Here is a 21,676-nt window from a genome sequence, read left to right as displayed (position 1 = left end):
GGGGAAGAATTCTGATCACATTAGCAAATAAGATAAAAATTAAGTCAGGCACAGTCAATAACATGTTTCCTTTTGGACATTTATGTCTTTCGCAGAATTCCCAACTTGTGAACCACTAACACAATTTATATGCAAAAGTGGAAGATGCATTAGCAGCAAATGGCACTGCGACTCTGGCAAGTACCAAATGCTCATTGTACAGTATTGATTCGATTGGGGGCCTGGCTGTCTGGACTGCCTGGCTGGCTCCCTGCAAAGGTAGTTTGTAAGAGAAGCTTGCAGAGCCAAGCAAAATGGCTGAGACAAGTGGTGAGTGGGCAGCTGGCACATCAGTGGGAATTAACGTTGAGGATAATGGAGCTCAATATTTATCCCACAGCTCTGTGACAGATATTTGTTTTCAGATATTATGTTGAACATAGTCAAGTCTACAAACATGAAGTAAAGGAGACAATTGAGGAAAGAATCTAGACAATTCCGGTTCCCCAAACCATTTTATGTGATCACAGGTGGAGGTGTTCATAAGTTATTATGGAATTATCCTGGTGGTCTCAACTCTGTCACCTTGCTTTTTATGTTCGAATGATGTTTTCTCTTATACTCAATAGCAGCGCCATGCTAAATTATGCCAAATACAGGTAAATTAATTATATATGAATCACTTAATTCCCTGCCACTTATTTCAATTTAATCCATTTTTACTTAACATTCCTCTCCCTCCTTCCTGAAAAAGTTGCTAATAAATAAAATAAATCACTACTTATGTACAACATTTCCATGTATAAATACACACATTGGAGCCAATAGAGAGGGATACATAATAGATCACCATGTTGGAGAAAGTGGAAGAAAGGACTGAATTGAAGGCGGACTTATAACACTGGGGCACAGGGATTGTATCTTTAAATAATAATTTCCACAATAATTATATTACTAGTTATATTATTTTATAAAATTTTTGTTATTACGATAACCCCTTGTTTCATGCTGCACAGATGCATTTAGTCAGTGGTTAGTTATTTCTGAGTGAACTAGAAATTAAGCTTCAATATCCAAAGTTAAAGATTTATTTTTCTCTTAGTTCAGAAAAGAAGCAATATGAAGATGAAAATAATGATTTCAGTGTTCACAGGAAATGATGATTCACTGATGGATTTATCATTTTTTCTGGGAAAAAAGTAAACTTTATATAGCAAAAAAAAAATTATATTATTTCATGAGTAAACTTTCCTCCCTAGATCATGTTTCACTACCTGATGTTGATGTTTCTTTCCAGATGACGACTGTGGGGATGGGAGTGATGAGGTGGGCTGTGTTCGCTCTTGCTTCGATAATCAGTTCAGATGTTCCAGTGGCAGATGCATCCCAGGCCATTGGGCCTGTGATGGTGACAATGACTGTGGAGACTTCAGTGATGAAACCCAAAATAATTGTAGCAAAGAAGGTTAGTAATTTTATAAATCTATGAATCTCATTGTAAGTTGGTATGTAACATTTGGAGTATTTCAGAGTAAATATGTAAAAAGAATGGCTTATTACATTTAAAAAAAGAAAGTGAAACTGTGTAAAATAATTTTCAGATCTTTTTACTCTTTACTTTTGTTTTCTTTGTTCTCACCTCAATACCTCCTAATACCTTGAGACCTTCTGTGGTCTTTGCTTCTTACAATCATCAGATGCTTTAGTTACCACTCTTTTAATCTCCTCCAAACCCCCAAACCATCCCAACAGTGAAAACCAAAGAACAAGAAAGTTATAATTTCACTTTTATTTCTGTATACATTTTTTTTTCTTTAAAAATGTTTGAAATAATCTCCTATTAAATGGGGATATATATCCAGTTTATTGACTTACTAGAATTCAAGCTAAAAGAGAAAGGAGATCATGACCGTATGCTCTCAGCATATCCATGGCAAGAATAACCTTGTCATTTTCACGGGTTAATTTGCAAAATTTGGTAAGTTGTAAGGCATGTTAATAAATTATAAATCATGTTGGAAATATCATAGAATAAATCACTAATTTGTCAAACAAGTCAATGCCATTTTTAATGTAATTTTTTCTGCATGAAACTAGGAGATAATGTTGTTAATCTTTCATTTATTCCACAAATATTTGTTGAGAAATAAGGGATAGATTAAAAAAAAAAAGAAAGAAAAAAGAAAAAACAGGGTCCCTGGTCAGTTTAAATATCTAGCTTGCAAACAGACAAATAACAAAGTAATTTATTTAATGTGGTGGGATAGGGAAAATTATATACTCTGTGATCATAAGAAATAAAATATTTCAAAGTGTTTTCCAAAGAGATATATTTGTCTTCTGCAAATATTTGACAACTTATAAGATAGGCAGTTTCTAACTTGTTTTCTCTGACATGCTTTCCTTTTGTCTTTCTTTTATTTCTTCTCTGTCTCTCTCACTAAACTATAAATTCTGGAAACAGTGGCTATTTTTAAAATTATGTAATATTAGGTTTTTAAAAAATAACCCAGACTTCTTAATAAATTTTCTAAGTGATTTATTAAAAGACTTATTGTTTAATTCTTATTTTACCTGGATAACCTGGATATCCTGGATATTGCAAGTGTCATAGCAATGACCTAAATGTGGCTAAACAATGACTCATAAACTATGAGGCAATGAAACACAGATTCTCATGGCTAATGGTCTTGATATGATTCATGTCTTTCTTTGCAATGGGTATAATAGAAATTATCATGAAAACAGAAACTAAGAAATTATTTTTCTTATAATAGTTAACAAGAGCATATTGAATTTAAATTTGCTTCAAAGCAAAAGAATGAAATTGTATAACGATGCAATTTAGCATTATCTCTCTTTCTTCATTATTGTAATAAATTCAAGTCCCTCGCTTTCTCTCTCTCTGTCCCCGCCCCTCCTTCCTCTCCCCTCCTTTGTCTCGTTCTTGTGTGTTCTTTTCTCTCTCAGCTTAGTTTTTTCATTAGTCTATATGAGCTAGAACTTTTGTCCTTATCATTGATCTGACATGGAAAAGTAAAAGGTGTATTAAAGGTTTTTTTTTTAATATTTGAAACATTCGTCTGGGGTGGTTGACATTTCACTACTACATAATACTTTGAATATAAAATGCATTTGTCCCTCCTCACAGATGTCTTTTTAGGCTCCTCATGTGGTATGTATCTGTGGCCTGCTGGCACTATCCGATAATATACTGTGAAAGATAAATTGCCCTGAACTTAATTGATTGTCATGTCAGATGTGAAATCCAATCCCTTTCTTCTATGTGTATTTACCTCTAAGTTAAAATGATCATTACACATTAAGAAATTTTAAAAAGGCTGCTTTAGCCTCATGAGTGTCCAAACTGAGTGGCAAATGTCCTTGTAGTCTCTGTAGATAATTTTTTAATTTGATTATTATAGGATCAGTGGCTATTTAATGTTAGTGGCCTTCTGTAGAGCACCTCAATTTCACTAATATATTACTGTACTGTACAGGATATACTGTCAATAAGAGTGCCATGCCCTTCATTTTTCTTTTTCTTCTTTTTTTTGAGTTGAAGTCTCACTCTGTCACCCAGGCTGGAGTGCAGTGGCAGTCACGGCCACCCCTGCCCCAAACATTCACTTGCTAGGTTCCAGCAATCCTTCCACCTCAACCTTTCAAGTAGCCGGAACTGCAGGCACGTGCTACTACACCCAGCTAATTTTTTATTTGTTGTAGAGTTCCCAGGGCTGGTCTTGCCAAGTTTCCAGGGCTGATCTCAAACCCTTGGGCTCAGGCAATCCACTTGCCTCAGACTCCCAAAGTGCTGGGATTATAGGCAGAGTCACCCAGCCCAGCCCATGCATTTCTTATATGACCATGGACATGATCCACATAATCTACATGATTCTTTGATATGTTTCAAGCAAGAATGAGGATAATTTTTTGAACTGTATTAGGATTCCTTAACTAAATAGTCTACATAGTGAATATGAGGTACAGGAATTAGAAAAGGTAACATTCTGATATATCTTTGGTAAAAGACGATCCAGAATATTTCAAAGAGAATTTAAATATTTTTATCTATCATTATTTCTATTATTTATATTCTGATATAGAAGTTGTAAAATAGTGATGACACATAGAATTGTTGAAGTTGATCAGGAAAATCGTACATGCAGGCTTTGTGAGACTATTGCCAAGGTAAAGCAGACATTTGATGCAATTAGTCTTATAATTTAGTACCAAAACCTGCTGTGGAAGAAAGAGCAGGAGATTCTGGCTTGATTTTCAAGACTGGCTGTCAAAACTGATCAAATCCACCATATAATTGCTCAGCACTTTGCTTTACACTGCCTGGGTAAGCAGAGCATATGGTGCAATTTCTTGCAACTCAAAATTGTTTTCAAAAGGGTACAGATACTCTTGAATTAACTTTTAAAAGTAAAGCAGTAAGAGAAATCAGGAATGGGATGTTCCCTATATAATCTTCATTTCAGAAAACTTCTGAATTTAAATTTAATTTGTCTTTTCTCTGAAACCACTTTCAAAATAATTTCTATAGCAACGGTCAGTTTTTGATCATAGATATGATTAATACCTGGGGAAGCATAAATGGATAGTCCCCTCCTAGATTAATGTATAGATTAATGTATACCCATCTTCTTCCCTCTTAATGTTATACTATTCTTTTTTTTTTAAAGCAGGATTTATTGAGAGGACCGAAAAGTTCCCACGGTGGGAGGATACCCGAGGGAGCTGCCACTGTCATACTATTCTTTATTCTCATTTCCAAACTTCCTTATAAGCAAAAAAGACATATCTTCAGAAAGCAGTATGTTTTCATAAAGTCACTGTTACACTTACACACACACACAAACACACATACACACACACACACACACACAAACAGCAAGCAAATGTAGACCAGAAGCAAAGGTAGACCAGAAAGATAAGCCATAGCACATTGATTCCTTCCTTTGTTTCAATGCTTATCTCATTAATTTAATTCTGGTTTCCTTTTGATTCTGAATCCTTTGGTTAGTAGACATTTCTAGAGCGTCCCTTAAAAAAAAGAAGTAATGGGTTAATCGTTTGCTCAAGTATAAAAATAAGTGAGACTGGGCCTGCACAGAATATAGTATGAAGAAACTCCCTCTAGAGTTCAGGTTTAGCCATTTTTTGGCCTCTAATATTTATGTGTTGCAAAGTTCTCATTAAAAAAGTGAATTTTATCTGTAAGAACATCAAGGATAAAGTTAAAGTGAGATGTCACTCTTTTCTTCAAAGTCTTTAACTCTCTGGCTGGAATAGTAAAATAAAGAGATACTGAGCATGTCACTTCTATAAAATAAATTAATCTTATCTCATTGTTGACAGTTTAATTCAATCCTTGGAATAAGACACTTTAAAAGAAAACATATGCAAATTGCTCAATATCCTTAGACAGTTATTTCCCCAGGTAAATTTTCATTCAGAAATTGTAAAAAATGGTTACAAATAACTCAGCATGGACTTGATGGAGAAGGGAACAGCTTTTTTCTAAAGGAGATTTTGTCTTAATTTTGTAATTGCTCCTAAAATAAGTCAAATATCTCTCAAATATTAGAATTCTGCTTTATTTTATTTTAGGAATGTCTGACCCTAGTTTAATGTCATTGTTCTTTAATGCCTCGGTTTGGCTATATGAATAGAAAATATTTATTGCCTGCTGCACTAAGTAAGCAAGCTGGGTGAAGCTGAAATATATGTGCTCTCTTATTTACATCACAAACACAGTTTAAATGCAAACTTGAAATTAAGTATGTATTGACCTTCAATTTGATTTATTATAAATAATCTCTAGAAAGTTCCCAAATCCATTAGGCAGTTAATGTGCAACATTGATAATATACATGTTCTCACATGCTCATATTCTGCTTTAAATGTTTATCTTTGTTTCTGCTTTAAAGTTCATTGTTTTGGGTTTTGTCCTAACTCATTCATTCATTCATTTTCCTCACTATTTCCTTGTTCCCAGATATAAGAATGAAACTAGAATAATTTTGTCTTTTTACTTTCACAGTCAAGCACAATATTTAATAGATAGTAAATGCGGAGTAAATAATTATTGGATTGAAAATTTTATTCCTTAAACACAAAATTTGATTGTACTCTTAGAGTCTATCCCTTATTTGTTTTATTTTATAGAGATAGTATCTTTTTCCTTTCCTCACCTTACCTCTAGATCCTGATGTTTATCATCATGGTGATGTACTATACTAAGTTTACTAATGTACATTTTCTTAATGCGATGTAATCATTTTCATTTATCCAACAAATATTGGCAATTTCTGCCCAGGACTCAGTAAAATAAAACTGACAGGATATCTCCCTTATCTTTTGTTATTGTTTATTTCTTTTTGATTAGGTATTATTTGTCCTACAGATCAATTCCAGAAAGATAGGAAAAATTTGAATATTTATGTATCCATTATTTAATAGTGTGTTCCAGTAAGATTTTATTAGTGATAATACAGAGGAAGAAAAGAGAGTAAACATATGTTGGTGACCCACTAATTGTCACTTTACATTTGTTTCTTCACTTAATCCTCACTGTAAATATTATTCAGAGAGGGAAAGATATTTGCTCAGAATTATATAGCTTGAGTTCCAAGTAAAGATTGACTGCCCTTTATTTCTATATTCAGTCATCTGTTTCTGCAGCTATGGTGTATAATCTCTTTTATTTTCTATCTTTGAGTATCATTTATATGACTCCCAAATAAGTACTACCTTGCTCTCAATTGCATACTCAATTCCACTTAAAGATGATTATATATATATACGTGTATATATATATATATATATATACACACGTATATATATATATTTCTACTTATTCCAGATCACTGTAATAAAGTTTGGCAAATGGTATTAGAAGGGATCTAGGCCATTACATTATATAGTCACAGTAAGTCTGTCTCTCTTTTTTTTGTTTCTACTGTCCTTTACCTTCCACAATTCACCTTAATGAAGTAGATTCTGAAATTTTTTATTTCATTATCTGTGGACAGTCTCACACAGACTATTTCTTCAGTCACCCAAAGTACATGTTTTTCTGTCATAAGAGTTTTACCTCATAGACTCGGGAAATTTAGAAAATTGACAGAAAATTCTAAAAACCATTTGTTCAGTTGTTTTATTGTATAGATGAGTAAAAGGGTTCAGCTAGATAAAATCCTACTCCTATGAGTATATTATAATGGCAAAAATATACTGCTTCCTGGAAGGATCTGATTGCATCCTGTATTACAAAGTTAAGGCTGAAGCCTTTGAGCCATAAAGACATTTTTAGGCAAAATTTTGGAATCAAATGATCATGCCAAGTTCTTTATGAAAAATGAAGGTAGATCTGAGAGTACTACGAACCAAAAAGAGACAATATCTTACCAAGGGAGGCCAAATCCATGAAAGCAATGTAGCCATTAAAATTTGAATTGTAGCTGAGAATTTAGTTTACATATTTGACATGAATAGAATGTAAATTAAAGCCAAAATCTTTTGGTTTTCAATCTTTTTCATATCCCACCTCACCTGAGCTATCAGGTCTTTAGCAACAGAGTTGAATTCTTATCACCAAAAAACAAGATACCAATCAATACTTAATCAGACTCAATCATCTCTTCTGTTTTCTTTCACAAAAATATTCTGAAGAAACTTTCAATTCATTTTTTTCCTTTTTTATTGTGGTTAAAACTACATAACACGAAATTTACCATCTTAAAGATTTTAAGTGCATTTCAGTGGTATTAAGCACATTCATAATGTACCACCAGCTTTACTCCTCATCCATCTCCAGAACTCTTGTCCACTTGCAAAACTATAACTTTATCCATTAAACGATAACTTCCATTCTTTCTTCCCTCTAGTTCCTGGAGACCACCATTTCGCTTTTTGTCTTTATGCTTTTAAGTACTCCAAACAGCTCATAGAAGTGGAATCACACAGTATTTGTCTTTTTGTGACTAACTGATTTTACTCAGCATAATATCACAAAGTTTTATTCATATTGTAGCATGTGTTCATATTTCCTTCATTTATAGGGCTTGCCTTTGAGGAGGCTTGACTAAGGAGGAACTTTAATACGAAAGGATAGTTTTGTCAGCTATATGATTCTTGGTTGACAGTTTTTTGTTTACTTTTATTGTTTTATATATATATATATAAAGCATAAAAATATATATATTTCAGCCCACACTACTTTCTGACCTCCAAATTTGTTTTAAGAAATCTGCTGATGATCTTATTGAGGCTGTCTCATATATGATTAATCTCTTCTGTCTTGCCACTTTCAAGATTCTGTCTTTATCTTTTGACAGCTTGCTTAGAATGTGTCTCAGTGTGGATCTCTTTGTGTTCATCATGCTTTGAGTTGGTTGAGCTTCTTGGATGTGTATGTTCATGTATTTAATCATATTTTAAAATTTATATAGTCTCTCTTTTCCCGTACCCTCTTCTTCTTCTGGAAAATATATGTGTTGGACTTCTTGATGGCATCCTCCATGTCTTTTAGGGTCTGTTCTTCAGTTTTTATCTCTCTTCCTCAGATCAATAATGTTCATAGTCTTATCTTCAAGCTTGCCTGCTTTCTTTTTCCTGCTCATATTTGCCTTTGAATATCTGTAATGTTTTGTTTTGTTTTTAATTTTAGTTATTGTACTTTTCACCTCCAGAATTTTTGGTTTTTTAAAAGTTTTTCTCTTTATTGATGTTTCTAAGTGTTTCTACATTTTTTCTTGACTTCCTCCATATCTTCCTTGACTTCTTTATGCATCTTTATGCATCTTTAAAATACTAGTAGACCCACCATCAGGTTTGTCAGGGACAGATTTTGTTGGTTTATTATGATTTTTTTCTTTGAATGAGCCTTACTCTCTATTTTTTTATTGCCTTGTTGCTTTTATTTTTTTTTGAAAACTTGACATTTGAATCCAATAATGTGGTAACTCTGGAAGTCCGAATCTCTTTCTTTCCAGGTTCTTTTTTTTTTCTTAATTGTTGTAATCTGTTTCTGTCCAAGATATCAGCCTGTAGTGTAGACTTAATGTCTTTTCGGGTCTTTTCTTAGCCTATGCCTTTTCCTGAGTATGCAAAGTAACTTTGTGACCTCATCTGTATACGCGGTTGTGTTTGAATGTCCTTGTCATTCACATCTGGCACCCAGAAAGAGAAAAGAGAAAAATGAAGGTAGTAAAAATGACACTGTCTCTTTAAATTCCTTGGCAGTCACTTTAGCTAGAGTGGGAAGTACTTGCAACAATAGAGGTGCAGTGACAGTGGCCACCACCTCTTTGTCTATACTTCTGAGATTAGTGATGGCAATCAAAGCACAGATTCCCAGATTTGGAGTGCAAGATTCTTTTTGCCCATCCTGGATCACAGAAGCTGTGTGCAAGCTGCTTGGGGAACACATGCCTGATTGAATGCCACAGGGTTGGAGTTTGGGGCATTTGTGGATGCTTCCGTACTAAGAGCTGAAACTGACCAAAATTAACCACAATTTAGCATCCAAGCCTTACCCTGGAGCTTTCAATAGACTTGAGTTCCAAGATATTTACATCAGAAAGATTCTGCTAGTGCAATTGTTGTTTGGGTGGAAAGACATAATATTCCTACTGTTCCCTTTTTCACTGTCTTCTCAGAATTCTTTCTCAATTTATTTTTATTAAAACAAACACAGAAAGAATAAAGTCTGTTATTTCTCAGTACCTAAATTTTATTATGAATAAAGTATTGGCTATCAATTTAGGAGAATTAACAAATTATGATATAGACTCAGTAAAATCATATACTCTTCTGTCGTAATGTTTTTTGACTGTTCACTTTCAATGCAACTGTAGGTTGTTTGCTCATAAAAATTTATTTTAAAAACTCATTAAATTTTACTTAAAAGTGAATTTAAGTTCTAATTTTAGAGAAGTATGATATCTGTTTTCACTAAAATACAGTGTCTGGCTTAACTTCATTCTCCCACAGATTGATTTATTTTCCTTAGAAAATGATAATACTGGAATATCAAAACACTGTTAATTATTAATGGATTTTATCTATAGGAAACCTCTTTTTGTTTTCCAAGACAAAATAGTTTTTTAAAGGTCATTTTAACCTTAATTCTGCAAACAACTTTTATTTCAAGAACAAAGAAAACTAAAGGCTTTCGAATCAATTAATAACAAAGTCTGTTTTGAGAATCTATAATATTTCTAGCAATATGGTTATCAGAAAAATGTAGTTTTTAAAAATAAAGTACTAGAAAATGATTCATTAATAGGAAGAAAGAAGTCAATTATGTTGACATTTACTATGCAGAAACTTGGTAATAGGTTCACACCTATTCTTAGGTAAATTTAGTCTGAGTTAAGAGAATAATTATGCACCTTGACATTAAAAAGCGTAACATTTCTTATTTTTTAAAAAGATATGGCAGGGCACAGTGGCACACACCTATAATTCCAGCACTCTGGGAGACTGAGGTAAGAGAATTGCCTGAGCCAATGGGTTTGAGACCATCTTGGGTTACTTGGTGAGACCTCATTTCTACAATAAATAAAAAAAAATTAGCCGGGTGTGGTGGTGCGTGCCTTAGTTTCAGCTACTTAGAAAGCTGAGGAAGAAAGATTACCTGAGACCAGACGGTCGAGGCTGCGGTGGCCATGAAAGTTCCACTACACTCCAGCCTGGGCAACAGAGTGAGAGACTCCAACTAAAAAAAAAAAAAATTTTTTTAAGATATGATTAATAACCCATAAGGAACGAAAATATATAATTTTAAAAAACAGTGTCAGCCTGTTGTCCTGTTTTTTTTTAAGTGGAACTAAAAAAAAAAATTAAATGTCAATTGATCTCCATAGTCATTTAATTCTGATTCCCCATTTTCAATTATATGGTTAATAATTATTAAAATGGCAGGACTTCAGGATCCACCAGAAAATAAACAAATAAATATAGAAAAAGGGCATGGATAATATACAAAATAATATATTCACTCTCAATAATTGAGTGGAGGCCATGCCTTTGTGAGAATAAAGAAATAAGCGATGGGACAAAATGCTGCTGTTGTTTGAGTTTTGCTTTGTTTTAGTTGGTATTTAGCTTCTTTTGAACCTATTTGAATGGTCAGTATTTGTTTCCTTGTTTATATGATGATTCAGCTGAATTTGCTGTTAGATATCATATTCATGCTCTGTAACGACCAGATTATTCACTTTTTTGTTAGGTCATTTGTTTGAGGTCTAGTTTGGTATTTGTGCATGCATGGGCTACCCAAGGAAAATTCATTGTCATGATCTACATCCAAAATCTTTTCACAAATACCTTTGGTGCTTAAAAGCATTCCCTTGACCTGGCTCAGTGGCTCAGCCTGAAATCCCAGCACTTTGGGAGGCCGAGGTGAATGGGTTGTCTGAGCCTGCAGGTTTGAGACCAGCTGGGGCAACTTGGCACGACCTCATATCTACAATAAAATAAAAAATAGCCAGGCATGGTAGCGTGCGTCTGGAGTTTCAGCTACTCCAAAGGCTGAGGCGGAAGAATGGCTGAAGCCCAGAAGGTCAACGCCCAGAAGGTGGCCATGAGCTTGCGTGCCACTGCACTCCAACCTGGGTGAAGGAGTGAGACTCCAACTCAAAAAAAAAAAAAAAAAGTATCCCCTTAAATTATTACAGTATTCCTGGTATAGAATACTCACTGGTATCAAAATTTTTCTGTATTTTTGTTACTGGCTTATTATTTTTCTTATTTGATACTGGGTTTCACAAAACATCAAACCCATATCCTAGACATATGGGTGAGGTGAGAGGGCAGGAAGGAAGTTATTAGACATGGCAAATCCATATGACCTGCAGACAGTTATCAAGGTCCAGTTGAATAAGAACAAGTTGATTTAAGAGAGAGGACCTGAGCTTGACTCCGTTGTTAGTTCACAGCAGAGATCACAGAACTATTAAGTAGGCAGTATCCCCTAGGGAAGTTATCACATATTACATGGAGAAGAACACACCAGAATATTCTCACCAATCCCAGCGTAGGTCAGTCAGCCCAAAGTGTGGGAAGTAGCTTTTAACAAACATCCATTTCCTGAGGATTTTTAGAAAGCATGACCTGCCTAAACACTTAGGGGGATGGCTAGATGCAATGGCTGACCCCTGCAATCCCAGCACTTTGGGAGGCCAAGCTGAGAGAATTGCTTGAGCCCAGCAGTTTGAGACCAGTCTAGGCACTATCTTGTTCTTCTACAATAAATAAATAATAAACAAATAAATAAATAAAATAAGAACCACTTAGGGGGATAGTAAAGTGCCCCTCAGACAGGAATAGGGAAAGGTTATGTCCACATTCTTTTGGTAAATGGATAAGGCTACTGATATATTGTTGCCAGATCAGCTTCTCAGTAGTGTCACTCTTAGAGACGAATGTCTTGAGAAGAAATCTGGAATGATGACTGTCATAGGTGCAGGAATTATTCATACGCAGTAATTTACTGAAAAGCTAGGAACAGAAAGAGACTGACACAAGGTGATTATAGCTGGGAACTTTGTGACCATGCGATATATAGTGCTTTTTACTTTTCAAAGCACTTGACAATGAATGATAGGTTAAACTATAAACTCCATTAAAACAATAAAAAAAGGATTTTCCTCCCTTGATTAGTCTCACAACTTAAATATCCCATTGTATTTGCAGCATCATTATCAGTTATTTTCTCAGGAGTCTTTAACATCTTTTATAAACGAAAAAATGCATTCTGACTAAAAAATATATAGCTTAAATATAATTTTGCAATCCTAATTTTCACTTTTTAACATTAAGAGAAAAACATTTTTTTTCTGTCTACTATACAGTTGCTAGTCTTCTAACTGCAAATACTTAGTCACAGTGAATTCATTTAAATACTGGGATGAATTCCACCATCAGTTGCCACATTTCCTTTAGGGCTCTGTATTTATTTATTTATTAGATTTCCCAAATTGTATGCTTGGATTAAATAGCTTCGGGGCACAAATACAATAAAATTGCATTAGTTAAAAATATAACTAGCATCAGCAACATGAAAATCTAACAGTAAAACAGCATGAGGCTATACATATAAATAGTCATCATTTTAACACTCCATTGGGACAAACCATATTACAAAGATAGATTGCATGCCAAGCCCTGAAGCTTAGGAAACTGTGACTCTGGGGAACAACACAAGGCTGGAACTCAGGTTGGAATGGCTGTCACAATCTCTTCAGGGGAATGTAGCTCTCTATCCAGAGGAAAATCAACAACAGTTGGCAGAAGCTGATTTCATTTGGCAAGAAGGTCAAGAGAAAACAAAACCCCATGAGTTTTTTCTATGTTTTCTGGCTGTAGAGGATAGCATTCCTAAGTACCAACACCCACCCAAAGCTAACAGACATTGAGAAATATGTTTGAGCTATTTTAAATTTATCATGAGGGTGTAGAATAAGAAGTGGAAAGGAAGAGAATATAAAAGTGTAAGAGTGTGTGTGTAATAGTCTACTTGACATCAGTATAAACTTTAAGCAGATTAAATAGAGGCATATACGTAAATCCTTGCAAATTTAAAGAATCTATAGAGATTTTTTTTCCCTCTTATGTACTGTTTAAATGCCCCCTAAGTGATCTACATAAAATGCATATCAGAATTTAGCTGAAAAGTCTTTCTGTGTTTCCCAATCACTTTTAGGGTTAAATTCAAATCATACAGCCACAGCATACAAGAACTTTCCAGATCTGGGCCATGCCCACTACCTAGCTTTCCCTTTCCCTCCTCCTCTGCTCATACAAGACACAGCATTTTATGAATGCGGCTGCTGGGTTTGCTCAGAAAATCTTTCATTCCATTATTCTTTTCCCTATGTCTGATTTTTTTTTTTTTTTTTTTTTTTTTTTTTGAGTTGAAGTCTTACTCTGTCGCCCAGACTGGAGTGCAGTGGCCGCTCCCGGACACCGCAGCCTTGACCTGCTGGGCTCCGGCGATCCTTCCGCCTCAGCCTTCCAAGTAGCCGGAATTACAGGCATGCACTACCACACCCAGCTGATTTTTTGATTTATTGTAGAGATGAGGTCTCACAGCCCAGGCGGGTCTCGAACCCACGGACTCAGGCAATCCACTCACCTCAGCCTCCCAAAAGCGCGGGATTACAGGCTGAGCCACCGAGCCCGACTATGTCTGACTTTTAATTATGACTCAGAATTCTCTTATTTTCTATTACAAGAATGCTTCATATGAAATCCCTAAATCCAGTTCTCCCCTCTGTGTGTTTCATGGCACTCTCCCCTACCACAGCACTTCTGACATTGCTCTGTAACTGCATACGTTGCCTACTTATATATCCACCATTCTATGATCTTCTCAATGCAGAAAATATGCCTTCCATTTTGCACCTTATCCAGCCCTTGCTTTTCTCTCAGATCTTACTTCACTTACTCGCTACAATTCACTTTTTTTAATGTAAAAAATAAACTATTTTCTGCTTTGAGGTCTTTGCATTTGCTCTCCTCTGTTTGTTCTTTCTTCTAACATTTCCATGGCTAGCTCTTTCTCATTGCTTTAGTCTCATCTCAAATGTCACCTTCTGTAATCACTCTTTTTATACCAAAGTCACTCCTCATGGTGGTCATCAATGACATTCACAATGCATTTTCATTTATTCCTTTTCCTGGGTATGCAGTAAAATTACACTGGAGTATTTGTGGTTGGATAGGACCCACATGATGGCCCCACTAAACTTGACGAGGTTTGGCTAATTAATTGTGATCCAATATGATGTGTCCTCCTTTCAAGTCTGACATGAAATCATCTAGATCCCTTTTTTCTCTCACTGGCAACTACAAACATTTAAGATGGTCATTCATTCATCAGCTTGGGCATTTGAATGACCAAAATGAGAATAGCCCAACCACTTGTCCCAGATGATTATGAAACATGAGCCATAATTACGTTGTACCTATTTTAAGATAGAGTGATTTTGAACTTGTCTGTTATCGCAGTATAACCAGTTTATTATTCACTATTATACTCCCTATTACATTACTCTGATCCATTTTTTTCATAGCACTTAATACTTTCTGGACTAACCAAATTTTTTTTTAAGTAATTATTTATTAAGTACCTACTTGCTTCCTTCTCCCTTTGTGTAAGTTCTGTGAAAACAATATGTCTCTGTCTTGTCTCTGCTCTACTCGAGTGTTTTAAAAAATGCTCTGCCATATTGCAATAAAGATATGTTTAAAGAGCAGATAAAGAAATTATTTAGACAAATATTCTCATTTTAAAGTTGTTGAAACTAATTTTGTGGTTCTATGCCACTAATTAGACATGAGAACGTTACCCATATTTCATAATTCCTTGGATATTTCTCATTTCCCAACTGGCAATCAGTTGAAGAAATAAGCCCAAGAAGGTTAAATTGCCTAATGCAACTAATAATTGATTGATCTTCTCATAAAAGACCCAATTTTACCATGATGTTACAAAAGAATAAAATAAATGATAAATTTTATTAGAAAAGAAATAGACTGAACAGCATTCATTTAAATATGAAAATAAATAGTAAATAAGTTTCCAGACACTTCTTGATTATTAATTATATGAACCAATACTTTCATTCTTAAGCCTCCACATGAAAAAAGCCATACAACAGGCATAAAGGTGTAGTGATAAAGAGAGCAGACTGTAATTTAATTATGTGGGCTCAAATCTCATCTCTGCTACTTATCATCTGTATGATGACTACAGAAAAATTTATTAATAGTTTCTGTAAAATGGGAGGCTCTCAATAAGCAGTTTTGCTTATTTATTTATAATCAAAATAAAAAAGAACAAATGGATGATTCTTTTTCCACTGGATTTTAATTCAACCCAATGTAATTAATGTGAAGCTTAGGCAAAATGGAATGCCATATAAGCTACCAAATCCATGCAAGATACACAGAAGGGGAGATAAAAATCCACTCAGAGAAATGTGAGTTGACATACCTCTTAGAGTCCACCTCGAGAGTCAAGCAAAGTTTTGACTTCCCACCACAGGAAACAAACATATATACATATGAAGCATCACATATAATTTCTGAGATTTTATAAATCTCCTTAAGTCTACTTATGAAGTTCCTTGAATCTACAGATCCAGGAATACAACTAATTTTAGATTTTAGTTTTTGAAAGAAAGTATGTCTTAAAGGGAATTATCGACATTGATAAGTGAAGGGCAGACAAGAAGACATTCCAGACTGAGGAGAATAATGTAACAAAGACCAGGAATTGTACATTTAGTGAAATATATGAGCATTATTAAAATTGTTTTCCCATTTAGGTTTGAAGTTTTATAATAGTATATTATATTTCCTTCTCTGGACTGTACCCTTATTTTTAAGTTCTTATAATTTGATTGTTGTACCCCTTAATAAGTGTTATACCAGCTCACGGAAGTTCAGACATGGGTGCTCAAGGATAAAAAGAAAAAAAGAAAATCCTTGGGGAAATATCACATTTGCATTTAAACATATAAGGTAAATATTTATTTAGAATTAAGAAAACAAATGAGTGGATTCACTTATGAAGCACAAATAGATAAATCAAACAATAGCAAGCAAAGCAGAAAAAAGCACACTGGATTTTAAAAATTAGACAATAGCCGCATACTCTCTCCCTTCAGACATTCTGCTTTGATCTTTATAAAACGGAGCTGCTAATATAATTGAGTTTAGCCCCAAATAAAGCAGGTAGCAGTTGGTACTCTGCAAAGATGCCAGCCCAAGACTCTTTCTACTTTTCAAGGTTAGTGAATCTAGATTTTTTTACAGAAAATTATCAGATTTTAATTTTTATTATTTTTATTTTTTAGTTTGAGTCTCACTGTTGCCCAGGCTGAAGTGCAGAGGCATGCTCACGGTCACCCCAGTGTCGACCTGCTGGGCTCCCGCAATCCTTCTGCCTCAGCCTTCCAAGTAGCAGGAACTACAGGCGCGTGCTACCATGCCCAGCTAGAAAAATTATCAGGTTATTAAAAGGCCAATAGTGTGTCGCCAAATTAAACATACCAAGGAAAAAATTCAATATGTGAGCTGCCAGTCCTCAACATTTATTTTAGAGAATGTAAAAAAATCAATAGATTACAGCTTCCATTCTTTATTAAATATTTGGAATCACTGAGTGACAATTACCTGAAATACAATTTTTAACGATATTGGTTGAGCTTACACCACAGGCTATAAAATCAGGTGAGCCAAGGTTTGGTTTTTTGTTTTGTTTTCAAGGAAAGTCAAGTAGTAGGGAAAAGAGCCCAAAACATTTCACTGCTGCATGGAGATTGGCCTCTTCACCATAGAACTACCTACACAGCTGAATGGGCCTTCAAAGTCTACTCGTGTTGTCTTTTTTCTTGTTCTTGAATATTGAAATCATATAGGATTTTCAAGTTACATCCTACGTTTAAAGATTTCACAATATCTTGTTTATAAAACCACCCCACAAAAAATATTTACCACTGTAGAAAAATTGAGTAATACAATTGTCCCTCAGTGTCCACTGAGGATTGTTTCCAGGACCCCTGAAGATACCAGAATCTAAAAATTTTCCAGTTCTTTATATGAAATGGTATCATATGTGCATGCAACTTATACATATCCTTCCATCTATTAAATCATCTCTGTAATTACTTGAACCCCAAATCCAAAATAAATTTGAAATAAGTAATTGTTACACTGCATTTTTTGTTTTATTTGTTATTGCGGTATTCTTATTTCTTTTTTTTCCCAAATATTTTTATCCACAGTTGGCTGAATCCACAGATGTACTTCTCTATAATACACTGTGCAGATACTAAATTAAATATGGTGGAAAATTGTTATGTCACATTTCATCTATATCTTTCACTTGTGCACAGACTACCATTTTTATTGATTGTGTGTGTGCAAACCAAGTATTCTGTTTTATCATAAAGAAGATATGTCCAAAGTTAGAATCAGTTACAGTGACTAGAAAAGAGGAAAAATAAACTATTTTTGGACGGGACTTCAAAGCAAGCCAAAACTCAATCAATGTTTTCTCTGTAAATTGAGTGTGATATTATTGTATATGTTCTTAGAAGTGCCTTCTTTTTTTCTTTTTTTTTTTTTTTAGAGACAGGTTCTTCCTCTGTTGCCCAGTGACCATAAGTCACTGCAGACTGGAACTCCTAGCCTCATGTGATTCTCTCACCTCAGCCTCCCAAAGGATTGAGATTACAGGCGTGAACCACCAGACCTGGCCAGTAGTGGTTACTTGTGAAAATTAGACCTGTAGATTTTCTATTTTCAAACAGAACTTCTTTGTCCTTGCTTCAGTGGTGACACTTTTGAGGGGTTATTTATTATGTCAGCATTATTGCCCTAGGAATTCTTAGTCAAGTCCACCTTGTACTTTTTAATAATATTGAGTCACCTGACAGGTTACAGTTGTTGAAAATCTTTAAATAGAGACAGTGAATCATTTATATTATAGAAAATAATAAAACTTCATAGTTGAAATAATCATTTATAGATAGCTAATCTAATCTTCACATCAAACCTATAATCACTTTCCAGCTGAACAAATAGAGGTCTCAAAAGATTAAACAGCTGCTTTGGTGATATCAGTGTTATTATTAGCTTCAACTTAAGTTAATCTAACCATAACCCTATAGCTCCATCAAACAAGCACAAGAAATGATGGAAAACTCACATAAACCTATTTCAAATTTATCATGATTACATAGTTTAATTGTTGGTATAGGTAAATTATACACAAGATACACAATAAGTTTGCTACATTAAAACTTAAGCCTGAAAAATATTCATTAAATATTTATTTTGCAATAGTATTTGGAAATACTGGTTAATTCATATCTCATAATATTAGATATTAATTCAAACTTTAATAAACTGCTGATTACAGTCATGTTATTCAATTGTTAGTTTGTAAGACTCCCATATCTGAAAATTTATATTTTCTTAGTCTTATTTATGCTTACCAACATAATTTATTCTATATTTTTAATCATCAGATTTTGGACAATAGTGTTATCTGACCATTGTATGAGTTACAAATTGACAAACTGAATTTGGGTGTATAGTGCATTATTAAATTCTTATATTTAAGTGTCTATATGATTTTTGAGTTAAAATATTGTGTCTTGAAGTTGTATTTGTTACCTGTTTTTTTTCCAAATCTGTAGATGTTATTCTTCAAAGATTTTGTTAGTCAGAAAGTACTTTTTAGTTTGGGGTTATTTGCTTCTTAGTAATTCGAAAGAGGCTACCTAGAGAAATATAAGAAAATCAACCAAAGTCTTATCATTAAGAGTAGAATGTAAATATTGTTTGTGTGCCTTAGAGAAAAATTCTTCAAAGATCTCATTCTTAAGACATTAATTAAAACCACAACAGAATATACAGACATTATCCTACTTGCTCTTTTCTAATATATGTATCACTGTAAGAAGTTCTGGGGGAAGCAGAAAGTATTTTCTCTAATCATTAATGTTTTTTAAATGAATTTGAAAATACTAGAATGTATTACAGCTAGTAAACATGCAAAGTAAATTATATTCTGTCTAGTATCATAATGCCTGAAGAAAGGGAAAATATGAAAAAATTAGCATCACATATAATAATAATTTCTCTCCTCTTTTGCTCCCTCTGCCTCTCTTTTCTTCATTTTAATTTAAGAGGTTCGTTCTCCTGCTGGTTGTAATGGGAATGAATTTCAGTGCCACCCTGATGGAAATTGCATTCCTGATCTGTGGCGTTGTGATGGAGAAAAAGACTGTGAAGACGGTAGTGATGAAAAAGGTTGCAATGGTACTATACGATTGTGTGATCACAAAACCAAGTTTTCCTGTTGGAGTACAGGTAAGCAAAACATTAGTTTCAGCTTCTTTTTGGGCTTTCTGAACGTAGAACCCTTTTGACCCATCTTTAATCTGTATCTCACTTTTGTAAATAGTGTTGTTATATTTCTGGTCGCCATGCTCACATTCTTTATGCAACAATAATAATAGCTATTAATAACAGTTAGTAAGAACTATCGTTCTGGGTCTAGCATATTCTATGAATGTTCTCTGCATGAACTCTTGAAGTAAAGGGAGGTTTTTTACTTGCTCAAGTTCACAGGGCCAGCAAGTCATAATTGGGACTTAATATTGAATTGTGTTTATGTTGAAACAAAACAGCTAACAGCCTTTAACAAGTATATGAATAAGAAACTTACAAAGCTATGTTAAAACAAAATATAAACTGACATGGAAAATGCTGAGTTTAAACTACTTGCATATGCTATTAAATGTTAACAGATTTAAATATGAAATATAAACCAGGCTGTAACTTCTTTCTTTATGAACTTCATAGCAATGTAAATTTTAAAAACTGTGTTAGGAAAACTTGATTTGAACTTTCTATGAGTAGAAAATATGCAGAGAAAACATATAAATAATGAATAACAGAATTAAGTAAGTTTAATAGAAAATTCCACGTGCTTGTGATTTATCTTATAGTGTTTATTGATATTTTACAATGAACTCATATGAAACAGCTTCCTCTGAATATGGTCCAACTTACAAATTAAATCTGAAGTATAATGAAGATGACTAGTTACCTTGTAGAATTAAATCCTAAAGGACGCTTTCATGTGTGTTAGGTTGGGATTTAGATTATTCATTGAATGATGTCAATAAACATCAGATGTCTAAATCAAATATAAGCCACAATTTAATATACAAAAGCAGAACTGTGAAAAAAACGTGTGCTCTACTTTAAATAGAAAATGTGAAAGATAATATCAACATCCATTTGCTTCTAATTTAATTGGTGGTTTAGATATAGTAATACACAATGTTTTCCATTTTGGATGAATGTAATGCACAATTGCATATTCTCATTTATGGTAGACTTTTATGAACACTGCAGACATTTAAATAAACCACAAATATAAGCATTGGATTAAAATATGTATACATCTACGATCCTGTTGATATTTGTTATTTACTTTAAATTCTCAGTTGTACACACCAAAAGACTTTTAAACTATCCAAGATATTCAATCCAGAGTTTGTTTACTTTCAAAGATGTGCTAAACACTAGCTTGAACATTTAAATTGTTTTAGGGTAATAAATTTATATTTGATAGTTAGAATGACTTTAATTTAATGTTATTTTTATTTTAGAGTTGTGAGGTATATGTGAGGATTTGCTATATATCTAAAATATGTACAGGTGAGGTTTGAGTTTCCAGCTGCCCTTTCTCCCCCAGTAATAGGCATGGTACTAAGTGAGTGGCTGTGTTCCCCTCATATCCCCTTCTGACATTATCAGTGCCTAGCATTGGTTGTTCCCACCTTTGTGCTCTCATGCCCAATGTTTAGGGCCTGCTTATGAATGAAAACATGCAGGATTCAGTGTTTTGTTTCTGTGATAGTTCACTTAGAATAATGGTTTCCGCCAGGCTCGGTGGCTCAGCCTGTAATCCTGTGCCTTTGGGAGGCTGAGGTAAGTGGATTGCCTGAGCCTGCGGGTTCGAGACCCACCTGGGTAGTGAGTCCTCATCTCTACAATAAATCAAAAAATCAGCCAGGCGTGGTAGTGCATGCCTGTAATTCCGGTTACTCGGAAGGCTGAGGCGGAAGGATCGCCGGAGCCCAGCAGGGAA

General features: G+C 34.1%; 1 protein-coding gene across 1 annotated transcript in view; it reads left to right on the top strand.

Moving 5' to 3' along the window:
- LRP1B (LDL receptor related protein 1B) overlaps positions 1–21,676 on the top strand; it is a 1,912,798-nt gene that overhangs the window by 1,190,301 nt on the left and 700,821 nt on the right. The window contains exons 19-21 of the mRNA XM_008055101.2: positions 96–176; positions 1,277–1,444; positions 19,702–19,884. Of these exons, the coding sequence (XP_008053292.1) occupies positions 96–176; positions 1,277–1,444; positions 19,702–19,884 (432 nt within the window). The remainder of the gene's footprint in view (positions 1–95; positions 177–1,276; positions 1,445–19,701; positions 19,885–21,676) is intronic.

Source organism: Carlito syrichta, unplaced genomic scaffold, assembly GCF_000164805.1.
Source record: "Carlito syrichta isolate Samal-C Ts95f unplaced genomic scaffold, Tarsius_syrichta-2.0.1 Scaffold301673, whole genome shotgun sequence".
Lineage (NCBI taxonomy): Eukaryota > Metazoa > Chordata > Mammalia > Primates > Tarsiidae > Carlito > Carlito syrichta.
The sequence above is the reverse complement of the archived record's forward strand: the minus strand, read 5'-3'. Positions and strand labels throughout refer to the sequence as shown.